Source organism: Actinia tenebrosa, unplaced genomic scaffold (assembly GCF_029948245.1).
Source record: "Actinia tenebrosa isolate PJP-AT-01 unplaced genomic scaffold, QUT_ActTen_1.0 PGA_scaffold9__36_contigs__length_13948895, whole genome shotgun sequence".
NCBI lineage: Eukaryota > Metazoa > Cnidaria > Anthozoa > Actiniaria > Actiniidae > Actinia > Actinia tenebrosa.
Window position 1 is genome coordinate 4,917,313 of NW_028292586.1, and position 24,746 is coordinate 4,942,058.

The 24,746-nt window shown below is 37.1% G+C and overlaps 1 protein-coding gene across 1 annotated transcript; it reads left to right on the forward strand.

Annotated features, from left to right (window-relative positions):
* Positions 1–24,377, forward strand: LOC116287626 (sushi, von Willebrand factor type A, EGF and pentraxin domain-containing protein 1). Its single transcript, XM_089025003.1, is given in 42 exon segments — positions 1–213; positions 1,450–1,602; positions 1,765–1,941; positions 2,225–2,404; positions 2,923–3,108; positions 3,601–3,774; positions 3,891–4,070; positions 4,646–4,825; positions 5,139–5,306; positions 5,930–6,106; positions 6,593–6,772; positions 7,150–7,317; positions 7,767–7,940; positions 8,070–8,240; positions 8,331–8,513; positions 8,996–9,175; positions 9,252–9,419; positions 9,821–9,997; positions 10,375–10,557; positions 10,653–10,808; positions 11,185–11,352; positions 11,486–11,656; positions 11,759–11,926; positions 12,178–12,345; positions 13,377–13,672; positions 14,080–14,242; positions 14,742–15,124; positions 16,779–16,845; positions 17,511–17,633; positions 17,865–18,003; positions 18,629–19,086; positions 19,089–19,199; positions 19,353–19,523; positions 19,897–20,073; positions 20,284–20,451; positions 20,713–20,892; positions 21,129–21,299; positions 21,412–21,597; positions 21,813–21,995; positions 22,354–22,539; positions 23,108–23,275; positions 23,674–24,377. Coding segments are annotated over 42 exon segments (7,440 nt in total). The 5' UTR covers positions 1–158; the 3' UTR covers positions 23,739–24,377.
* The last annotated feature ends 369 nt before the right edge of the window (positions 24,378–24,746 follow it).

The window sequence follows — 24,746 nt, forward strand, 5'->3', positions numbered from 1 at the left end:
GATATTTATTGGCGATCGTACCCAACCAGGAAAGTCAAGATCAGATCAGAATTTCCCTCTCCATTTCGTCTAAGATCAGTCGATCGAGTTGGAAAGAATTCTTTAGACTCTAAGTATAAAACAACTAACCACGATAGTGTTACATTTTTACACCCGTCATGGGCCCTGGAAGGATCTGCATCCTCGTGCTTTGTATCTTACTCTACTTTCAAGGTATGTAGTGACATTTATCAAGAATATTCTAGTAAATACGTATTGTCTGTGTCCTGTGGATTGCTGGTCCTGTTCTTGCACGACTTCTGTGTTTAGCATCATATTTTCTTAACTCGAAGACTCTTGCAGATTCTTTATAAATCCTCACATAACTCATAAGAATGCTTTAAACATTGCGATAACTTTTGGCCCACATCGTGATGTCAAGCACATAAAAAATTGTTAATAAAGAAACGGCGTGTGACAGCTTTTCCAGCCAAGGCATATTTCGATCTGGGAACATACGACTTTTTCCATCCACATTTTGAAATAAAGAAAGTACCATAAAAATTTGTCAGATCTAAAAATATTGCACGGAAAATTTCTAGTTGTCGTCTCATCTTCACTATCAAATACTGAGCGTGACAGATTGTAAAAAAATATTAAATTATATAGAAACGGGGATGACAGCTTTTATAAACTAAGGTTTATTTCGATTCGATTCAAAAAATTGTCATACCTAAAAATAATGCACGAAGTTTTCCAGTTGTTTTCTCTTCTTCACTATCTCATCTTTTATAATTAAAACTCATCGTCACAGATTGTAAGAAAATATAAACATAGAGAATATAGATAAACGGGGAATGACATCTTTTAGTTGGCTTTATGAACAGACGATTTATTATATTTTGGCTTAAAGAAAATGCCATAAAGAATTGTCAGATCCTTTGAAAATAGTGCACCAACATTTGCAGTTGTCGTCTCTTCTTCATTTTATTGTTGATGAGCGTGACAGATTTTTCGTTTTCGCGCCCCGGGTTTTCACGTTACACACCATCAAAACTTCCATTAGGTCCTGTTGTACCTGTCCAGCAGCATGGCCACCATGTCTTTGTCTTTTGATCTTCTTGAGAATGGCTGAAAACCGCAGATTGTAAGAAAATAAAACTTTCCCAAGATAACTTATCGATACACGACTTATCTAATAAAAGTTGCCTAACATTCTCTCAGTCAGTGTTGTCAACCCATTGCCATATTTCAAACTACAGCTCATAGCAAAAGTATATTGCAGTGAATAATATAGATCACGCGTTGTACGCCATTTTCCAAGCTTAATATTTACTTGCAATTGTACATGTTCTAAAGGTATTTTATCAGGAACTGAGACCAAAGCAACGGGACTTGAATATGACTTCTCCCTTGGATATTATTAATAAGTCATGTGTGTGTTTCTGTTATTGTGTTACATATTTACAGACACACTGCAGGCGAAAGCTCAGAAGTGTAGACGTACCAATAAGAAGCCCTTCAGGTACTGTCTGGATCGGCAATGTACCTCAGACAGCGATTGTAGAGCCAATGCACAATGTCTGTGTGACGGAGATTGTGGCTTAAGCTGCGTTCAAAATGGTATGTAAAATCATCATTGCTTATGCATACTCAAGCAAATATTATCATGCATGTGGTGGTGGTGGTGGTGGTGTTGATTATGGTGGTCAATTTCGACACTCGGGTAGCTTCTATGGCAGTCATGAACAATTTTATGATCGCTTATTTTGTTCAATTATGCAGGTACGGATTGTGGAAAACTTGATACCCCCAAAGCCCTACGTGTCAGATTGAGCGAGGGCACAACATTTGGAAGTGTTGCCCGCTTTTCTTGCAAAGGGGATCAGTATACCCTACGAGGATCGAAGAAACGAGTGTGCAGAGGCATTGGAAAGTGGGATGGAAAAGACGCAAAATGTAGTAAGTCAGTAAGATAGATGTTGAGCAGACCCTTTCACAGTTTCCTGCGCCATCTTGAAAGGTAGCCGTGCCTTTGCATCAAAGCGAGACAAACAGTGAGATTGCCATGATATATAGACATGTGAATAATTGTTCAAGGTGTAAAGAAAGTTCTCTATCATTGCAAGCTCACCGTTCGGCTCGCTTCGATGCAAAGGAACGACTACCTTTCAAGATGGCGCAGGAAACTATTTTGCATTGCCCTGTACTAACCAAACGACCGGCCTATTGATTTCGTTTCAAGGAATATTGTGCAAGCATCCTGGGGATATTGCATACGGTAATAATAACGGCGATAAAAAGAATTACCGTGTTGGAGCCACTGTGAGATATTGGTGTTTCCCTGGATATGATATGGAGGGGCAGAGTGTAACCGAATGCAATAACAAGGGAAAATGGAAGACACCACCACCCAAATGTGAAGGTAGGTTTACACTGCTGTCATAGATTGACGAAATAAATAAATGTGTGTTGACAACATGTCTAATTAGACTTCTTAGACAATTTGTGAGGTGACTAGTGTATTAAAACTGTGCAGAGTCAGGAATGAATGAGATGGAATAAATGAATGGATTGATGGGTAGGTGGGTGGGCGGGCGGGCGGGCGGTCTGATAGACACCTGTGGGGGTGGGTTGATGGATGGATGGATGGATGGATGGATGGATGGATGGATGGATGGATGGATGGATGGATGGATGGATGGATGGATGGATGGATGGATGGATGAATAGATGGATGGATAAAAAAGTTGGTCGACTGGATACTGCAGTGAGATGATATGGCAACGGTCGTATCTTGGGGGATGGAAAGATGATTGGTTGTGATCAATTAGATAGGATGGATGGATGGAAAAATAAACAAATACAATATACCCCCGAAAACGTGTTTAAATCCATTAGTGAGTCGTCATCTGGAATCTAATTTTTTCAATATTTCCCTAGCACCATCTTGTTCGAAACCTATACCACCCGATAACGCCTTCATCTACAGCAGACAGAAACTGAAAGAGAAGTACAAATACAACGAAGTGGTCAGGTTTCGATGTGAACACGGTCACTACACTTCTGGATCGTCTTTCCAGAGGTGTCTCGCTAGTGGATGGAGCAATTATGATTTTAGATGCATCCGTAAGTTTACGTTGACGGATTTTCCCCTGTAAGGGTTTAACATAACTTCAAAAATATTTCCAGCATAAATGCAATGCAATTATACACGCATCATTCCAGCGAACGACGTATTCCCACAATAAAGAAGCGTCCAAAAGGTTGGACGTCTGTTTCCTTTTAAAAGCTTATTTGCCATCGTCTTTGAAAATAAATCATACATCTCCCGCCCCCCCCCCCTCCCCTACATTGCCTATGGTTTCCTTTATAGGCCCCTTGCAGCATGTTGGAATGCGGGTGATCAATTTTGAGGATATAACATTAGGTCTCCAATTCTCTTGAGATTGACATTCTCTTGTTTTTTCCCCTCCAGATTAAGCTGCTTTCCGTCATATGCATGGGGTCGATCTATTGCCTCATTTTAGTGCACTGCCTTTCATGAAGTGGTCTCTCCTCACCATAACCCATCAATTAGATTTACCCATTTATTTTAACTGTGTGTTTTATACGTTTTAGCCAAGAGTTGTGGTGATCCTGGTAGTCCTGTCAATGGCAAAAGACAAGGCTACGTCTTTACATTCAAGAGGAAGGTGTATTTCAAATGTAATCGAGGATACAAGCTCGATGGGCCAGAATACAGACAATGTCAGGCCAACCAGAAGTGGAGCGACAGGACACCATCCTGTGAACGTAAGATGAAAGTTAATTGTAACTTCTCAGTTTCCTTTCCTTTTCTTTTATCTCCTTTCTCGGGATTTTTTCTCGTTTCACCCCTTAATACATCAGCATTATTGTTCTCATGGCAGCAATAAACTGTGGTCGTCTGGAAGAACCAGATGACGGCGAGAAGATAGAAGAAACTTCTACATTCTTTGGAGGTAAAGTCGTGTTTGATTGCAAGAAAATAGGTTTTGAGATGAAAGGATCTAAACAACGTTTTTGTCAAGAGGATGGACAGTGGAGCGGAACCAATACTACATGTGAACGTGAGTTTTATATGTTTGATGCTGTACCAATAAATGAAAGAAAAATCCATTGCGGCAATTTTATCATATATTAAACACGATATAAATTCCTACAAATATTTCCCGATAATGAATACTTTATATGAATACTTTAAACTCTTTTAAGAATACTTTTGTCGCTTTCACACTATTAAATGATAAATGCGTCATTTCATTCTTTGAAGTTAATGCTAGATGTATTTAAAAACTTTGTAGAAAATATTTTTTAACCTGACTTTGCGCAATATTTTACGACTCTGATTCAACAGAAGATAAGTAAGACCAAATAAGTTACTTTTTTTACGTTCTGCATCTCATTTGATATCTTGCATCTCATTATCTGTACAAATGTATACTACAACCTTTACTACAAGCTTTAACTTGGGGCTGATCTGCCTCACAGATCGAAGAGACAAGATAGTGAGATTATGAAATAAAATAGTAATAAATATAGCAAGATGTAGCATCATAAAGCATATCATTTTCCGGCATTTATTTCTCTGAGTTCTCTAAAGAAATTTGTGCCAATTCATAAATGAAATCAAATTTTGCTTAAGGTGTTGAATGCAAGGATCTGGGAACGCCTCGTAAAGGTGTCAGAAAGCCAGACAAGAATAAATACGTGTATGAAGACAAGATAGAGTTCAGCTGCAACACAAACTATACTTTCATTGGAAGGCATTTCGTAATCTGCCAAAGCGATAGAACATGGTCAGGAGCTGTACCACGTTGTTTAGGTAAGGGGACATGCAAAGAAGCGATTACATTGAGCAATTTTTTCTGCAACTTGTCACAAGTTGCTAGAGTGTTTAGACGGTGCAAATTGCGATGCGAGTAACATGTTGCAACGCTCCATGCAACTTGTTTCACAACGCCGAGACAAGTTGCAGAGAAAATTGCTCCATCGTTAAACGCGCCTTAAGCGAGCCTTATTTATGAGATCTAGATTCTTTAAAAAAATTGCAACATACCAATCGTTTGCCTTTAGTATTTCTACACATTTGTACTAAAGTACGTTGTCTTAATTCTTTTTGTTGTTGGTCCATTCAGCTCCCTGTAGAGATCCTGGTATACCCATTGGTGGACATCGATACCAACATTCATTTCTACACAACAGCATCGTTCAGTTTAGTTGTAATTCAGGATGGACAGTGGATGGTTCACGTACAATAAGATGTACCGATGGACGATGGGATCACAATTCACCAACATGCAATAGTGAGATTCGCTTGCTTTATACAATTGTTTTGTGTTGGTAGTGTTTAACTACGTTTTACTGATTATTCTAAGTTATCGGTACGTTTTGCTGAACAACAATGTGCAAAAATACAATGATATGCTGCAACAAAAGTAGAGTAGCTTCAGTTATTACTCCCGTGATGCATTATCATTTTAAAAAAAACATATTTTACAACAATCACTCCCCATGCGGGGCTCTTCCATGAGGTTCCCTCCACACGCACTACCACTACATCCTATATTTACAACACTAATATAAAGTAAAGGAATTCTTTTTCATTGTGCAACTTTGCTTTGAATAAACTAACACTCGACATGAGCATTATATAATAGGACAATAACATGACTTTTGTCATTATCATTATTATCAATATACTAGGCCAAGTTAAGCAAATTTTCAAATTTGCCGTACGAGATTTTTGGAGTTGAATCTTTGGCAGACTGCAAACCTATTTGTGGCCCGCCAAAATCCAAAATCCGCCAAAATAATATCGCCCGTTTGGCGCGCGTTTCCAAGAGGGCAGTTTGTTGTTTGGCCTTATATATTGATGATAATTGTTATTAAATGAACGTAATTGTATTCGCATGTTGTTAACACACAGAGGCATGTTTGAGGCCGAATAAGTATCCTGTCAATGGAGGCATTCGTGGTTCATATAGAAGTTACAGACACAAGTACAGCATCAGATACTACTGCAATAGAGGATATAATCTTGTTGGACAAGAATATGTAAGATGTCTGAATGGAACATGGGAGAACAAGCAACCAACGTGTAGACGTACGTATTTTGAAATATGCAATATGAAGAATCGAAAAAACATCCAGACGTTTTTGTTTTGATATTTTTTTAAACATTACCTGTTTTACAATAGATTGTTAAATATTCTTGGTTGAATAGAAATGTTCGTGAAACTGTATGTCAATCCATGGATAAAATAAGGGCATCAAAAGCGACCTACTAAATATTTTTTTATCGAGCGATGAAACAACCTCTGGACTGATCTAAGTCAGGGTATGGCTAACTCACAGATAGAACTCTGAAACAACTTCTGGGCTGATTGAATCCCCCCAAAAAATTATTGAAACAATTACTGAGGGTGACACTTAATGAGTCCACTCACCGCATGTGAATCCCAGGAAAGTTTGAATAAAGATCCCATGGAGTTGAGAAGAAAGCCGTGCACCACCGTTAAAACTACCTTGTTTAACTTGAGTTCATGATAACGAGTTTGTCTGGATAATCTATTTTGTTTTCATTTCTTAGCTGTTGAGTGCAGGGACCCAGGTAAACTTGTAAATGGTGGCAGATATCCAGACCAAAACAAATACGTGTTCAAAGACAGTATACGGTTCCAGTGTAAGACAAACTATACGCTGAGAGGAGTTCCTGCCATTACTTGCCAACATGATAAAAGATGGTCAGGAAATGTACCAAGATGCTTGGGTAAGACAAGAAGCTTCAAAATAATTTGAATCTTCATAGAAATACTGGAAATAGTCTTTAATATAGCTAGACATACAACTATCTAATTTAAGTACCGTTTTTACAATTACGTACGTAATTTGATGTAAAATTATTAATTAGTAGCAAACGCTGATGCCTTTTTCAGTCATGATCTGCAATTGAACAATAATTGCATCATTAATAGCAGCTAAATGGTTTCTGAAGACCAATGTTAGCTTCTTGCAGGGTATGGAGAAGTAAACAATGTGTATTCGTCAACCATTTAGATAAGGTCGCGTCTTAGGTTGATTTGCTCAAACAAACACTATTCCACTTAATATAATCGTTAATTCCTTTCAATCTTTCTTTCTTCTTAGCTCCCTGCAGAGATCCTGGTATACCCAACAATGGCCAACGTCTCGACCACTCGTTCTTACATAATGCTAGAGTAAGATTCTCGTGTCGAAGAGGATGGAATATCGAGGGTTCTCATACTATCACATGTAATGATGGAAACTGGGATCATACAACACCAGAGTGCATTGGTAAGATACCTATTAGAAGTATGTATTAAAAATATTATTATTAGCGATTAATGTAACTGATGCGTTGCTTTTTTGCAAAATCGAAATTATATTTTGGCAATGAATTTCCTTTCTTTCTTTCTTTTTCTTTTTTTTTCTTTTGTTCTTTTTTTCTTTCTTTCTTAGAAAAACTTTCGTTAGAACTATCAATTTAATTATAGTTTTGCTATTGCGCAATTAATTAAGGTTCGATAAGCGTAACTGCAATCCTTTACAAGCTCTGGAATGACTCGACTTCGATTCAATGATACCAAAATCCTACTAACTAGCCTATGAAATAAACTTTTGATTTTTTTTATGTTCAATGTACAACACGCATGCTGCGACGAAGCAAAGTTATTTTTTTCCTTTAAAAAATGAAATTTTATTCTACGACACGGTGATTGCAAATTCTTCGTTGGAATTCTCAGAGGGCTGTCAGAGACCAAAAAGACCTGACAATGGTGGTATCTACAGAGAAAAGGTATTTTACAGACACAGAGAGCGAATCAGATATTATTGCAATTATGGATACCAAAGACTGGGCACGCAATATAGTGCGTGTGAAAAAGGTCGATGGAAACAGCAAACGCCCACGTGCAAGCGTAAGTATTTCATTCATTATATATTTTGTTTGTTTGTTTTAAATTTTTGGTGAATTTATTGCACATCCAAGAAGATGTAGACGAATATATCGGCTCGCAAAAGAGTGTCTTTCTTTTGTTTAATTCCAGGAAAATGTGGCAATCCAGGAAGACCTGACTATGGAGGCTTCACAGGATATGATCTTTACGAGGGAAGAGAAATTCGTTTCTATTGTAACAGGGGCTTTGATTTGATTGGATCTCAGACTTCACGATGTTTAGCTACAGGAAGATGGAGTGAACCACGACCAGATTGTAAAAGTAATTGACAATTAATACAAATTACTCAGAGAATACTTTTTTTCTCTCGATATCTTTTCATTTATTCTTTGTTATCTATTTGTGTTTTAGGAGGATGCTATAGCCCACGGTTCAGTAATTCAATACCAAACCTTTCCCTACGCCAAGGCCAAAAGACTCTTCATGGAACAAACATAACGTTTTCGTGCAGGCAGCAAAGCTATACCCTTGATAGTCCGAGTGTTATTTATTGTATAAATGGCCGATGGAATAATAGAGTCCCAGTGTGCAGAGGTAAAGCAATAAGCCATAATCTCATATCATTGGAATTTATAAAAAACTTGGGTATAGTTACTTGAATTTTGTGCTTTAGTTTTTATTTTAAACTTGTGGGTATTTGCTTTTTTGGTGTTTTTATATTTGGAGAAAACAAACATTCCTTTCCTCACTAAATCGCTTTTGAATTCTTAGAAAACGTACTAAACTTACGCATGCACAAACGGTTTTTCTCAAGTGTAAACGTAATGGTATGACGTTGTCATATAAAAATAAAAATTTACGAAATAAAGATAGAAATCTATTAATCATTTTCTAAAGCGAAATTGGTCTAATTATTTCACTGTTTTGTGGGTATAGACTGACATTTTTGGTATTACCTTATTAGTATATACTGAAACAGTTATTTTGGTCAATCTAGGAAACAATTAAGCAAAGAAGAAAACTACTCTTTTATACTAGTTGGTGATTGTTAAACGTTTTTTTTTTTCTTTTTCCAGCCTCGTGTCTCAAACCATGGGATTTACCATATGGTCAAAAGGCAGGAGACAACTATGCACACGGACAGAAAGTGACTTATTCATGTCTTGGGTTATACACATTGGTGGGATCTTCGTCAATAACCTGCAACAATGGAAAATGGGTTCTGAATCAACTTAACCAATGGCCTTCCTGTAAAAGTGAGTTGGATTAAAAATGTCTAATGAAATTCTTAAACACATCTAGTAGTCAACCGTCCTTATTTTTCAAAATTAGAACCATGCACAAACCCTGGCACCCCCAGTAAAGGTTCTAAGTCAGGATTTGACTACAGACATAGAAGACAGGTGTTTTATACTTGTGAAAGCGGAACAAAGATGATTGGTGAACGATCTTCGACATGTTATGATGGGAAATGGTCCAACGTGCTTCCTGTATGTCTCAGTAAGTCATCATTTAGATATCAATATTACTATCATATTAGTTCTTGCTCGTTCTGTGGTTTGTCGAAGTGTTCGCAACAGATTCTTTGCCTGATCTAACTTGGCAACATAGTTACGGAAGAGAGGGGACTCTATTTATTGACTATGATGGTAGACCCCTCTCTTACAGAGTACAAATTTTGACTGTCGTACCCCTGCCCTCTTAACGGTAAAAGTTCTTGCCGTGGTGTTACAGTCACAATCAAATCTTGCTTGTTATTAAACAATTCAGCTGAGATCAGGGACTTGATGGTTGTATCAATGTGTCCCCGAATAGTATATTACTTGTGATACGCTAGAAGATCGACACGTTAATACAGTTGATGATGATGATGATGTCAATGTCTTAATTCATGTTTATAGAAATTTGCCAAGATCCAGGTGCCATTGTAAATGGTTACAAAACAGAGAATCCGCGTTTGTATCTTGCTGGTGACAAAGTTACTTATCGTTGTAATTATGGCTATGAGTTGGTTGGAAGACCAGAGTTAATTTGTAACGATGACGGACAGTGGAACGATAACGTGCCTGTTTGTTATGGTAATTTTTTTAAGGGAATCATCAATATTTGTGTTTAATTTGGTATATTTTTGAGATGCCATAGGTAACATAGTTTATCAGCATTATAGTGCTGGAATTAGCAACTCGATCTTGGTCAGTTGAACATGCTGCTTGAGGTGAAGACGTTTTGTTTTGTTCATCTCATCCCATCGCACTTCTCACGAGATTCTATGCCTATAATGTCATTTCAAACAAATAACAGCTTGTCATTGCTTTAGCCTTTCGATGGAAAGAAATAAATATATAATATATCAGAAGTTGTTATTTTGTGAAGTAATGAATTTTTTGTGTCAAAATCAGTCATTTTAAAGATATATGTGAATAGTTAAAATGACCAGGACTTTTCTCGTGTACAGGTCAATGCAAGGTACCAAGTAACTTTACTGGTGTTCAAACACAGCCTTCTGTCAAGGCAAAAGAATTTCTAAGCCATAAAAGAATCATAAGCTTCTATTGCACCAACGATAAACAGTTAGTTGGCCCTAAAAAGATAGTGTGTGAGAATGGTTCATGGAACAAGCGTTTTCCGACATGCCAAGGTATAGAAACTGTGCAGTCTCATTTAACTATTGTATGCTATTCATATGCATTTTTTATAAGTTAGATTGCGTTTAATTTCTTTTTAAAATTGTAGTTCCTTGCAAAGATCCAGGGAAAATCAAAAATGGAAAGAGTGGAACTACCAACTTTATAGCTAAATACAAATGTGACCAAGGTTACTCACTCGTAGGATCCTCCTTTATCAACTGTGTTGAAGGAAACTGGAAGCCCGGTCCACCACAATGCCTTAGTAAGTTTGTTGTTCGACATGTATGGCTTTTCCTAATACTTTTAATTAATAGGAAATCGCACGATCTCGAGTACATTTCGGAATTTATAGGTACGAGCGATGTTTTGAAAGTTTTCAAAATTGGACGAGCCTTGAGACGAGTTCAATTTGAGAACTTTCAAAACATCACGAGTATCTATAAACTCCGAATTGTACGAGACGATTGTGCGATTTTTTCTTTATTATACGCTCAACAAAATTGAGCAACTTAATTGGGACTCTACAGAGTGCAATTTGGGATTTAATTGTACTCCTCTTGCCAATCAGAATCGAGTAAATTAATTTAGTGTGTTATAAGTAATTTTAACTTCTTTCTTCTATATTTTCTGATCAACAGAAGATTGTGATGATCCTGGTCAACCAAGAAATGTTACAAAGAATAGTACTGATTTCAGACATCAAAGAAGTGTTTCCTTTCGATGTTTGAAAGGGTTTCGATTAGAAGGAAGCACTGTAATTACGTGTAGCAATGGAACATGGAACAGTAAAATACCACGCTGCATAGGTAACATTCTTAAGTACTGTGCACCTTCTATAAACTAATCCCTTTATCGCAGTTTAAAGACCTTGACCAAATAACAGGCAGACAGCTTTTTAACATTCACCTGACCACGTTCTTTGCATTTTTTTTTCTTAAGGCGTTTGTCCTCATTTGGATGCACCACAAAATGGAAAACGTCTGGATAATAACTTTGATTATGGAGCTCGTGTAAATTTTCAATGTGACCGAGGATATACTATGGAAGGTCCTTCAATACTGATTTGTAACACCAATGGACAATGGAGTAGTGAGCCACCCGTCTGCAGAGGTACTCTTAATATCTTCTTAGATTTTGCTTGATTTCATCGACTTTCGTGGGTATTTTCAATGTGTTTGCATTGTATTAATGTTTATTCATCAATTACAAAAGCTCCCTGCCCTAATCTTGGACAACCCAGAGATGGAAGAAAAAAGGGAAACAACTTTGCTCACGGTGCTGCTGTAGAGTTTTTTTGTTACTCGGGGTTCGAACTGTTTGGCGCTCAAACCTTAAGATGTAACGATGGCCGTTGGTCACATCCTGTTCCGACATGTGAAAGTAGGTTACCAGTCTACAAGTTTATTTCATACGATCATTTATCCTTTCTGATATCACTATCATTACTAATGATATACTATATATCAAATATTGTTCTTGTCGTTGTCATCGTCGATGCTTGCAGTGTTGGATTGAGTTTTGGTTTTGATTATTACAATGGCCGGTATTGTATGGTCCATTCTAACTAACTGCCAGTCGTTAAATATCCCTATACTTTTACTATTCCCTAAAACGACAATATTTATCCACAGCTGGCTGTTCAAATCTTATAATTCCAACGGGAATGAAGAAAAAAGGCAACATCGACCGAAGCAGATCATCTATCACTTTTTCTTGTAGTCCACCTCTCGTTTTGATCGGCAAGTCAGTCTTGACTTGTATCAATGGACGATGGTCTGCTAGACTGCCAGTCTGCTCAGGTATCCGTAGACCTCAACATCATGCTAATAATCATGTATGACCTGATATTATCCCATTTCTATAATTTACAGACCTGGTGCTGAACCAAGCTGCCCTGCTACTGATATGGTTGTTTTTATGGTTGTATTAACTTCAATACATGTTTTTCTTTTCAAATTTTATTTGGATAATAAAAATCGTATACACTTCCAGGGTTTAAAAGGATTCGTCGGCATCGCGTTCATTTTAGACTACTATTATATTGAACAATTCAGATAAAACCGCTAAACATCCATCATTCCAGAGCTTTTTTTCTTACTGTATCTATCTATCTATCTATCTATCTATCTATCTATCTATCTATCTATCTATCTATCTATCTATCTATCTATCTATCTATCTATCTATCTATCTTTATATATATATGGAGGATATCCCATAATTTTTGATATGCTTTTGATATACTTGTATATATATTAGAAGCAGCCATAATTTTTTGCAAATGGCTGTGTATATATATACAGCCATTTGCAAAAATTATGGCCGTTTCAAATATAAATACAAGTAAATCGAAAGTATATAACACACGACGGGATATCTTTCCTGATATTTCTTTCAGAAAGCCCTAATGATAGACAACTCGAAAAAAATATAAGGGAGGCTATCCCATAATTTTTGATATGCTTTCGATATATACATTGGAAGCGGCCATAATTTTTGCAAATGGCTGTATATATATATATACTTACTGCGATATGATGTTGTTGCGAAATATTATATAGAGGTTATTACATTGCTAGTTGTGCCGGATAATTTTACTTATGAAAGTGGCTTTATACAGCTTCACGAGTAAAATTATCCGGTTGTAATACACAACTAGCAGTGTAAAAAATTGTTTATTGTTCGAATTGAGTGCGTCGTATAATAAACATATATAGTGCGCTATGAACGATGATAAATAGTGTAAGTAGCAGTAACTCTAGGCAAGACAATATTGTAATTATTAAAAACGTAACGTGGGTAAAAAAAAATTTTTTTTCTAAATGTACAGAATGTGGATCAGCTCTTGGAATGGAAAGCGGAAAGATTCCCGATAGTAACATTCAAGCATCATCAACACGCTTGACATACCATGCAAAAGATGGACGATTGAACGGACGATATGCCTGGTGCTCAGGAAATAAGAGTGATCCGTATCTTCAGATTGACTTTGATAAACCCTACAAGATAACAGGTCTGGCTACACAGGGAAGTGCGTATAATTACAAATGGGTGGAGACGTATACTGTGACAAATAATCTGGCGGGACCAACATTTAACATTTACAGAGAAGATGGCCGAGATAAGGTAGAAACGTATTATTATTCTCTCTCACAATATCTCATTTAGTACGCGATTGATTGCTCTGTAAATAGCGCTTCGACGTACACATTATAAAGATCTAAAAGTTATTCTAGAAGCTTGCTTATTCTGCGCAACCTCTGGCAATCAAACCACAGTACTTCTCTTACTATAAATAATGCAAGTGGACATTTATTATAAAGATATTATCTAATAAGATATTATTTATTATAAAGTGTATTTTCTTTTCCATTTTTTTTGTGGCGACGTTTATCCCTTTCACGGTGTGTGAATTCCTCTTTAGCCGGTGTAAGAATAAGCTAATCCCCGTCTCCCTTGTCCTCTTTCTTAGCTATAGCTCCCTGCAGGCGAAATGAAAAACAAGAACACGTTTTCTTTTCTTTTGTTATTAGATTTTCTTCGGAAACAGGGACAGTGGATCTGTAGTAAAAAACAAATTGAGGAATCCTGTTATCGCAAGGAGATTAAGAATATATCCACAAAAACAAGGAGGATTTTCCTATTATAATCCTGCGTGTATGCGATTAGAGATATATGGATGTGACCTTCCTTCAGGTAAGTGTATAGTAATAATAAGAATAGGTCATCCAATGTCTATGATAACCCCGTCTGTATACCAGTAGAGATATATGGATGTGACCTTCCTTCAGGTAAGTGTATAGTAATAATAAGAATAGGTCATCCAATGTCTATGGTAACCCTGCCTGTATACCAGTAGAGATATATGGATGTGACCTTCCTTCAGGTAAGTGTATAGTAATAATAAGAATAGGTCATCCAATGTCTATGGTAACCCTGCCTGTATACCAGTAGAGATATATGGAAGTGACCTTCCTTCAGGTAAGTGTATAGTAATAATAAGAATAGGTCATCCATTGTCTAAGATAACCCTGTCCGTATACCAGTAGAGATATATGGATGTGACCTTCCTTCAGGTAAGTGTATAGTAATAATAAGAATAGGTCATCCAATGTCTATGATAACCCTGTCTGTATACCAGTAGAGATATATTGGTGTTTTTTAAATCAAGTATTAATTTGATTGATATTTTCAGATTGTATAACGATTGGATCTCGTGTTGCTGCAAAATGGAATAATATTCTAAAAGCTGGAGATCAGTACCTCAAGGCCTACTTGACTAGGATCGGTACAAGGTACTGGACGGTCGAACTGGAAAAGGAGAATCACGACAAAGCTCCACAAAAATACTTCCATAAGTACGTAGACTTACCGTTTGTCCTGGATGTTCCTCCCAAGCACGAAGAGTTACAAGTAGGCACCAGGGTGTTAGCACCATGGGGATATAGATATTACGCTGGTACCATCAAGACAGGAAGAGGCAGATATAACCGATACCGAGTGAGAGCAGATGATAATGATGAAAAAGACTTTACAATAGATCAAATACGTGTACTTAAAGCACCTACATTTTGTAACTAAACTAATTCATCGTAAATAAATAATAACGATTATGTTTTCGAAGTCAACTTGTTTAGGCTCTCCGAGTAATCCAGTACCATTCGAAAGCTAGATTTTCATTGCTCTTTAAGTACAGTACCGCTTTTGTAAGGCTAGGTTTAGTGCCATTGCGGTTTGGATGACCAATCTATTGTTTTTTAATCCAATCATGTAACTCGTTCCGAGCGGTACGGACTGGCTCCATCATGCAGAATGTCGCATTTGTTACCCTATTAATAATAAACTGCTTAAACAATAAAACTAGAGAGAGAAAACCTCGCTAAATATGTCTCACATTATTATAATTAAATCTTAAATGTCAGTAAACCGTTTATATAACCATTTTTGCCCCGAACGAAATAGTCGTAATTATAAAATAACTGTTCTAAATCTCGCTTTCTGATTGGTTGGGAGCGCGTACTTTTTGAGAGCCCACGGCACTGTCGCGTACTTTCAGTTTCGTCATTCATGTAATTGGTATTTTATAAAAGAAATAAAAAACTTGCTTGATGTGCTGTGTGGAGTTGAAAAGCACATGGGGATTGGCAGATCACTCGAGAAGTCGGCCGCTACGCGTCGTGCTCCTCTTAACACTTCTCTCGTTTTCTGCCAACCCCCGCGTGCTTTTATAACTGTACAAAGCACCCGCGCGCGTTTTCTATTTCTTCAATATATACGTTTAGGAATTGATAAGAACTAAGCAAACCTCATATAAAAAAATGTCTATAGTATCTGTGAAGAGTACAGAAAATATTATTACCAAAAACATGTAAAACCAACTTTGTCTATCAAAACTAACTGGCCAGAAAAATCTACATAATAAAGGCAATAAAAACGGTCTTTTTTTCCCTCATACAAGTACTGTATGTTTGCAATGAACTTTTTCCAAAACAAATTCGCGTTCTTTTTCTGAAGAATTTCGAAAACCACCAATAATCAAGAAACAAAAGCCCTGATTGTTTATTTGTGTAGATGGGGGAGGGGGTGTATATCGATGATGCCTGCGTTCAATCGATAAAATATTATCATTCTCGAGATATAAAAAAAAGCCTTTTTGGAATAAATGTTTCAATTTCTTTCTATTTGGGGTTATCCCCTTACCGTACTGAAACTATGCCCACTGTTATTCTTTCAATACGCGGAAATTGAATGTTGGCAGAGATGCAAAGACCCTCAGATTTTCTGACCCCAATCTTATGTTACACTGAACACTGTCTCTACTCGGAGTTTGTTTCAGAATTAGATTACGTTTGATTATTCCTTGGTAGCGTCGACAAATACTGGAACATCCTCCCCTTTGATGCTTCTTTGAAGGCTTTCCTTTAACGAAAACAAGAGATTTGACTAGGATTTGTCAGCTGAAATGGCAACCAGGAAGGTACTGTACTCTATCTATTTCAGTCAGTGTCAGTGTCATATTTAAAGGAAAGAGTATTCATCTTTCGATGCCAATCATTTTGCTCTACTGTATGAGCTAATTTCATACAGTTCTAATCGACTTATGACCACGTTTTGTAATTATCCAGATGCACCTAAAAACTTATGAGCTCCTCCCTTACGAATGCGTTCATGACGGGTTCTTGTCCAGACATGGCGCATTTTTTATCCATTCGTATATCTTTATAATATATAGGTAAAGTGCTTGATGACCTCCTTGCTGGTATCCTTTTGTTTCCTGTTCTCCTCAAGCAAATTAAAAGGTACGTCCATGCGTTACGGGATCGTTAAAGTGTATTTCAAAATGAACACCAAAAATGGAAAGAGCACCTCGATATTAGTAAGAAGGCAAAGTTTCAGCTTATAACATGAAACACTGCAGGAGAAATGGCATTAAATACAAAATCGACTATTTTATAAGGATTTGTATGGGGAAATGTGCTGGATAACAAGCTTTGCCATCCACCAAATTTTCCCATACGAATCCTTATAAAATATGCGATTTTATATTCAATGCCATTTCTCCTATTCTTGGCTTAACACTAAGGAAACTAAAAAGCTATGGAATTTGTTTTTTAAGCCCTTTATGGGGTCTTTATGATCCATATCAATAAAACCATTTGGCTACCAATAAGCAGTTTGTGTTGTGACGTCTTTTACTGCCACTACCAGAATGGCCTGCAAACTTTCTTCTGTATTGTTCACAAGGGGCAATTAATTTATGGGAATACGAATTTATTATATTATTATCATTTATTATAAGAAAGAGAATTCGCGAAGAATCTTGGCAGTTCTGTTAAAATGATGCCATCATGCAAACGCCGTATTGACGTAGCAAAATATTAAATAATGTCTTTGTCCAATTGATGTTCAGAAGTGGTCAGAATATATATAGCGCCAAGATATGTCTATATAATGTTGGTTTTAGATTACGATCACTGTGGACTGCGACCAGTCCATCCATCCAAACGCCCAAGAATATTCGGAGGAATTCTATCTCCTTCATACATGTGGCCTTGGCAAGTGGCCATTTACAAAGGAGGTGATGATGGTAAGTCTGCAGGGTCTTTTGGTGTTTTCATTCCTTTCCTTATAGTGTGACATGTTTCTTTGCAGCTTTACAAAATATGAAAAAAATACAGCCATTAATCAATCAATCAATCAATCAATCCATCCATCCATCCATCCATCCATCCATCCATCCATCCATCCATCCATCCATCCATCCATCCATCCATCCATCGAGTTATATTCATATATTTGTATTATATTCTCACGATAGGTAAGAATGAAAAGCAGTTCATCTGTGGCGGAGCTCTTGTTGATACAAAATGGGTCATAACCACAGCTCACTGTTTCTTCAAAATGAGTGAATCGTCCAGTAGAATTCGCTACGTTGATGACTCCAGTAGTCCAAACAAGTGAGATTCATTAAACTGTCAAGCCTCTAGACTATTGCTTTTTCTGTTTTTATGAATTTAAGTTATTGCATTTGTTTTGAAAAGAAACTTTATTGGAACAATAGACTTATTAATCACCTTGGGTGTAACGTTTTCTCATTTCAGACACGTATCATTCTCTTCAGAATAAGATTCTTTGTTTAAGTTGTGTCTAAAATCATGTGTCCAAGTTCATGTGTCCTACCATGTGCAACCATTAAAGAAAGAAATGATACTCTAGGGAATGACACGTGGTATGGAATGGAAAAATATTAAACCCAAAGTAAAGAGATCTATCGAACTCTTTATAAAACACTTTAGTTTTTGAAAAGCAAGCTCAACGAGTTTAAGTGATTTGATGTAGATTGCATTGCATCGCCGGTGAGAGGTGATAAGTTGTATCTACATTTATGTGTCTTCTCATGCAAAACCGGCATTACACCCAAACTAAAGAAGTAAATCGAACTCTTTATAATACAATATAATGTTTGAAAATAGGGAAGCTCAACAAGTTTGAGTGATTAGATATAAATTGCATTGCATCACCTGCAAAGAATATGATCATGTCACATTAAGCTAATTTAATATATCATTGCAACCATGATAGATACCATGTCATAGCTGGGGATTACAATATATTTCGTAAGGAAGAAAATGAACAAGTACGTCAAGTTCGAGCCATACGCATCTTTCCAGGATACAGGCATGCTCCATTCTATGAGAATGACATTGCTCTGATAGAACTCAATGAAACCGTGATCCTTGGTTCATTCGTTCGCACCATATGTATTCCAGATTCTAACGAGAAGGTGTCTGTCCCTGGTACTGTTGCAAGTGTTGCAGGATGGGGACGAACCACAAAGAGTATCCGTTCACCAGTTCTTCGTCACTCCGCTTACCAAATTCAAAACGACGACCTGTGTGACAAAGCGACGGATTATTTCTTTAATCGTTCTGTGACATTCTGTGCTGGTAGTGGCAAGGGAGGTAATGACACTTGTCAAGGTGACAGCGGAGGTAGTATGGTTAGACAGGTGCTTACACAAAGGGGCGCAGAGATGGGTGACATGTTGGTCTGGTCAGCTGGGGGGAAGGATGTGGGATCAAAGGCAAATATGGCTACTATACAAGAATGGAACCGTTTGTTCCTTGGATTCAGAAGACAATAAAACCCGAAGGTAATTTGCTAATGTCAGAAATCCATAGCTGTTAAAAAGAGTAAATAAAGCTTCCTATATGAGTCAACCAAACCTTTCAAAATTATTCCAAAACCACCACAAAAATTTTTTTTTCGTATATACGTTATACATTTAGTTTATATGCTTCTATAGTTAACTGTGGCAACCCTGGCAATATACGTAATGGACGCTTCACTGGGAATGATTTCTCTAAGGGTTCTCGCGTGAAGTATAAATGTAATAGAGGATACAAATTTAAAGGAAGATCAAGACGTAAATGTAAGCAGAATGGGAAGTGGTCGAACGCACCAGTATGCCAAAAAGGTAAGCGTGTCCAACTGAAAGCTATGCTAGCTCACTACGTTTTTTCAATACCAGGTAATTATGAATATCAATATTCATAATTACGCTTTCATTTTTACCTATTCGTGGTTTTCATAGCCGACATGTTGGTTGAATTTTGCAAAATATTTGTCATAATGTCAACCAACATAACATGGCCATCATGCATTTTCTTATTTCATTCGCTCGGCAATGATTGAAAATCAGAACCACCACGACCACCACCGTCATCAAAAGCGAAAAAAACCCAACATTTTGAGTATGAAAACCCAGGAGGGCAGAGGATTTATACTAACTGTCTTTCTATCCTTTTCTTTCCTTTTCTATCCTTTTCCTTTTCAATGAACCAATACAGTTCAGTGCCCAAGTCTTAGCAACCCTACAAATGGGTCACGCAAACCTGCTAAGAGAACATATTTCTACAGAGACAAAGTTCGGTTCTCCTGTAAGACCAACTTTACGAGAATCGGAAAACCCGTTATCATTTGTCAACATGATACGACATGGAGTGGATTCCAAGCTTTTTGTTTAGGTAAGGAATAAGAATTTAATGAATGAAAAATTTAAGATTTTTTTTTCTTTTCGAATTACTTTTGAAAACATGGCACTTTCTTTTAAAGATGTTACTTACGGTACAAAAACGTAACATCTCTCCACATCCCAATCTCTATTTCTATCTAGAGCGTACTTACATTTTCAAGTTTGGACCACAATTTTGACGTAATTTCTCTCTTCCTTTTAGCTCCTTGCCCAGATCCTGGTATACCTAAAGGAGGTAGCCGACTTGATCATTCTTTTAGACACAACGATTTGGTGAGGTTTTCTTGCAACGGAGAAAGGAAAATGGAAGGTGGTCGAGCTATAAGGTGCAGTAAAGGACGATGGAATCAAAGTCCACCAAAATGCATAGGTATGAAAACAAGTCAGTTTGTAACTTTACCAAATAATTTTTCTCCCGGGTTTTGCTCCAAGTTCTTTGGTCTTCCTTCCTACGCAAAACTCAACTTCTAAATTCCAATTGGTATCTAGTTGAAGAAGAGCCACTCTGTTGAATCCACTGTTAATTACCAATATTTATTTTATCACCAATAAATTATTTTTCACATCTTACCTTATTTATCCCAATAGGATAACAGTGAAAATTTTAGGTATTTTTTCCTTTGGTTCCCAGAGATATGTGCACAGCCAAGAACACCAGTAAATGGTAATATACACATGGCCACGAGGAAGAGCATCTACGACAATAAAGATCGAGTCAGATTCTTCTGTAATATTGGATACAGACTTGATGGACATGAGTACGGTGTGTGCGTTAATGGAAAATGGAACAAAGATCCACCAACTTGCAAACGTAAGAATTATTTTCACTTGCAGGGAACATTTTAATATTCTATAGTAAGTTGCCTTGAAGAAATTAGTACCGACTGGATGTCTGTGTGCTAGTCAGCGCCGGCAATCTGGCATGCATGCGCAATTTTTACAATACTCGTTCACAGTTACCAAACCTTGAGGTACATCAAATATTAATTACCAAATATTACAGCGTTCAATTCGGAATGAATATTTTCTATTTGAATTTCTTTTTAGGAATTTGTAGTAATCCAGGAAGACCTGCTAATGGAGGCTTTAAAGGATCTGAATTTATTGAAGGAAGAGAAATGAGTTTCTTCTGTAACGCTGGCTTTGATTTGCTTGGGTCTCAGACCATAATGTGTTTACCTACAGGAAGATGGAGTGGACCGCGACCAGAATGTAAACGTAAGAAAAAAATGTTTTAAGCATTCCCTACATTCCCCACCAAAAAAAGCACGAGCAAATATAGCATTATGCTGCTGTATCATCTATTAAAGGTCACTGATTCAACCCACAGGTCGTTGCAATAATCCTGTGATTCAATCCAACGGTCCAACATCAAATCCTCGCCTCGTACGAGGACATCAAACCAAGCATGGTACAACCATATCCTTCACCTGTAGATCCAGATACGCCCTTCTGGGGAAAAAGAACGTCCGATGTGATGATGGACGATGGAGTGATAACATTCCTTCTTGTAAAGGTAAACTCAAAAGGCAAGGTTTTTGGTCGAGATATGAAGGTTTGCAAAACAACCAATTGTGCGACAAATTAGCAGCAGATAAGGAAAGAAAGATATAATGACAGAGACCCATAAGGGGTTATGAGTTTCTGATATTGGTGCATGGATTGCGTCAAGTTGTGTTTTTTACGATCAAAATATAAATTTTTATTAACGATGTTAATTATTAATATTAGGTGGTTGTGAGGTACCAGACAACTTTACCGGCGTTCATTCTTCGCCTCTTGTCTTGCCTGGTCAAATTATCCAACACAGTAGCAGAATTACATTCTCTTGTTTGTATAACAAGACACTGAAAGGTTTTAAAGAAACTGTGTGTGATAATGGGGAGTGGAGTGCTTTATTCCCAAAATGCGAAGGTAAGTACTATATACATGCAGTATTTGCATCCATGCATCCATGCATCCGTTCAACCATCCACTAGTTGTACCCACCAACTTATTCACCACTTTCCATACCTCGGTTCAATGGTAAAACACAAAGCACTGTAGCGAGGCTTCAAGGTAGTTTCAGCCACTCTGTAGCCTCAACTGAATGCTTTCTATTCGACTAGTGTACCGTTGTTCATGGAAAATGATAAATTCATCCAATTCACCAATCCCTCCAATCTCTTTAATTCATCTATCCTTGCAATCAGTCCCATCCATTCATACACTGATTGAGCTATTTGAAATTGCTATAATTCAATACTCTGTCGATTATACTTTGACCTTTCAGCGTCTAAAACACATTGCCCAGACCCTGGAGTTCCTCAAAACGGTTACATAACGTCGTTGCCCACTGTGGACTTTCCACAAGGAACAACCATCACCTTTGCTTGTAATGATACGTACACATCTCAAGGACATCAAACCATAGAATGCCAAAACGGAAACTGGAGTCATGAAATCCCTAAATGTTTCGGTTTGTATAAAACACACACCGTAGAAAATAAGTATAGACGGATATCTTTCCTGATAAAGCTTAGGAAAAGTGCTGCAATGGCATAGAGCTGCAACTTTGTCTCCATTCCAAGAAAAATAATAATAAATTTAAAAAATATCAAGCTATACATAGAGAATGCTCAAACCAAGAGAGTATAAGTTATGTTCTCTTGCTCAAATATATCATGACATTAATGGGAAAATCATACCAAGTTCAACTAAGAATAAATTATTTTTCATACGGGAAGCAGTGAAGTTTGTGTTGGTCAACTTTCAACTTGGTGACTTCAACACCAAGCTAAGTGCCCCTTCTCGAATTAGAAGACGCATGGATATGGATACACACACACACACAAAAAGAATCTTATCACTCAGTGAACGACACGTGGTCTAGATCTGAAATGGGAAAACATTACGCCAAAGCCTATTGAAGAGATCTATACAATGCACAATCATTTCCTATTTCGATCAAACATACCGCCATTTTCTTGAGAACAGCATTCCTTACTGACGAAGGATTGTACTCATTCTGATGTGTTTTTCAAAAGCTCCCTGCAAAGATCCTGGGGTACCAAAAGATGGCATCAGGTACGACCATGCCTTTCAACATGGCGACAAAGTAAGATTTGCATGCAAGAGTGGAAAGACAATCAAAGGAGAAGCTGTGATCAGATGTAATAACGGAAGATGGAATCACAACCCACCAGAGTGCATGGGTGAGTGGATCCAGTCAGTTGCCCACAAATTTGCATGCTAGCTTAGTACCTGAATGGACCACATTAATTTTTGTCGTTTGCACTGTCGTTGACGTTGACTATGCTGTTTTTTTGGTTTTATTTTGTGGTTACCTTTTTTCCCCTTGCTGTCCCCCCTCTCCCCCTCCCCCAAGATATTTGTTCACGATACCTACAGCATCATAGTGGTGTTGTGGTACATGTTTCGAATATACTAGTACTTTTGTGTTTTGGTGGTCCAAGGGTGATTATTATAAGCGTGACAAACATTTATGGGCTTTGCGCAATCACCTAACTTAATTATTGAATAAATATTAATTCATAAATTTAATTATTATCTTAGATATCAATGAGATTGATCTTTCTTTATCTTTATGCAGGTACTATTCGAACAGTGTGTCATAGCTTCATACCTTGGTCCGATATCTTTTGTGACATAAAGTAAAGATCCCTGCATGCTGTTAAGCCTAAGGTCGTTTATGAAATGTAAACAATTGCATTATCTTCACATATTCAAAAATAACATTTAATGCTATAGAGCAGCTTTCGTATGGACTGTGAAAAGCTCGCGTCACGAACGTGAATCACACGAGAATTAACACTTTATCCACTGGAATACCTTATACACGGTAGAACACGGCACGGACACGGTCACACCAATGTCACGGCATTGGTAGACCAATCATGTCGAGAGAAAGAAAAATCAGCCATTCAAAATTCTAGAAAGGCACGCATACGGCACCGAGCTTTTCACAGTCATACCAAATTAACATATTGCTCTACATTAGATTATCTTATATTTTATGAATGATAAATGTATGTAACCAGCATTGGAAAACCTGTAATTTTAGATTTTAGCTTATAAACAATTGAACTTTTTATGTGGTTGAGCAGAATATTGTAGGAGAACGCGAAGTTCTGTGCTCTTTGACAAAGCCGCCTCTACTTTTCCTGCTACCTCTTCTCCTTATTCTCTTTATTGCTGAGCGTTTTATTTGTTAATCAACCTATGTATAAACCGGCGTGAGAAAATATGTAATTTTAGCTTTGAAGTAATAAACATTTAATGAGGTTTGAGCATCAAGAGTATCAAGAAATATTCCTGTGCTCTAGTTGCCAAAGCAGCTTTATTTCTCCTTCGCTTTTTTCTTCCTTTTCTCCTTATTTTCTTCTTTCTCCCTTTTCAGTTAAAAAACTCAGAACGTCACTTTTTTAAAATGCATGCTAAATGATTGAAAATATTATTTATTTTGTTTATTCGGTGTATTTGAGCTCAATACTTCATTTTAGAGGGTTTGTGAAAGAGTCAGAAAGTTCAGGAAATGATAACCTGAAAAAACTCGAAGTGTCCTGTGTTTATTGATTAAAAAATATATGAAAAGTGTCATATCCAGCAAATGCAGAACAATAAGGAGGTCCACAAAAAAGGTATCCTTCTTAGGTTTTGACCTCC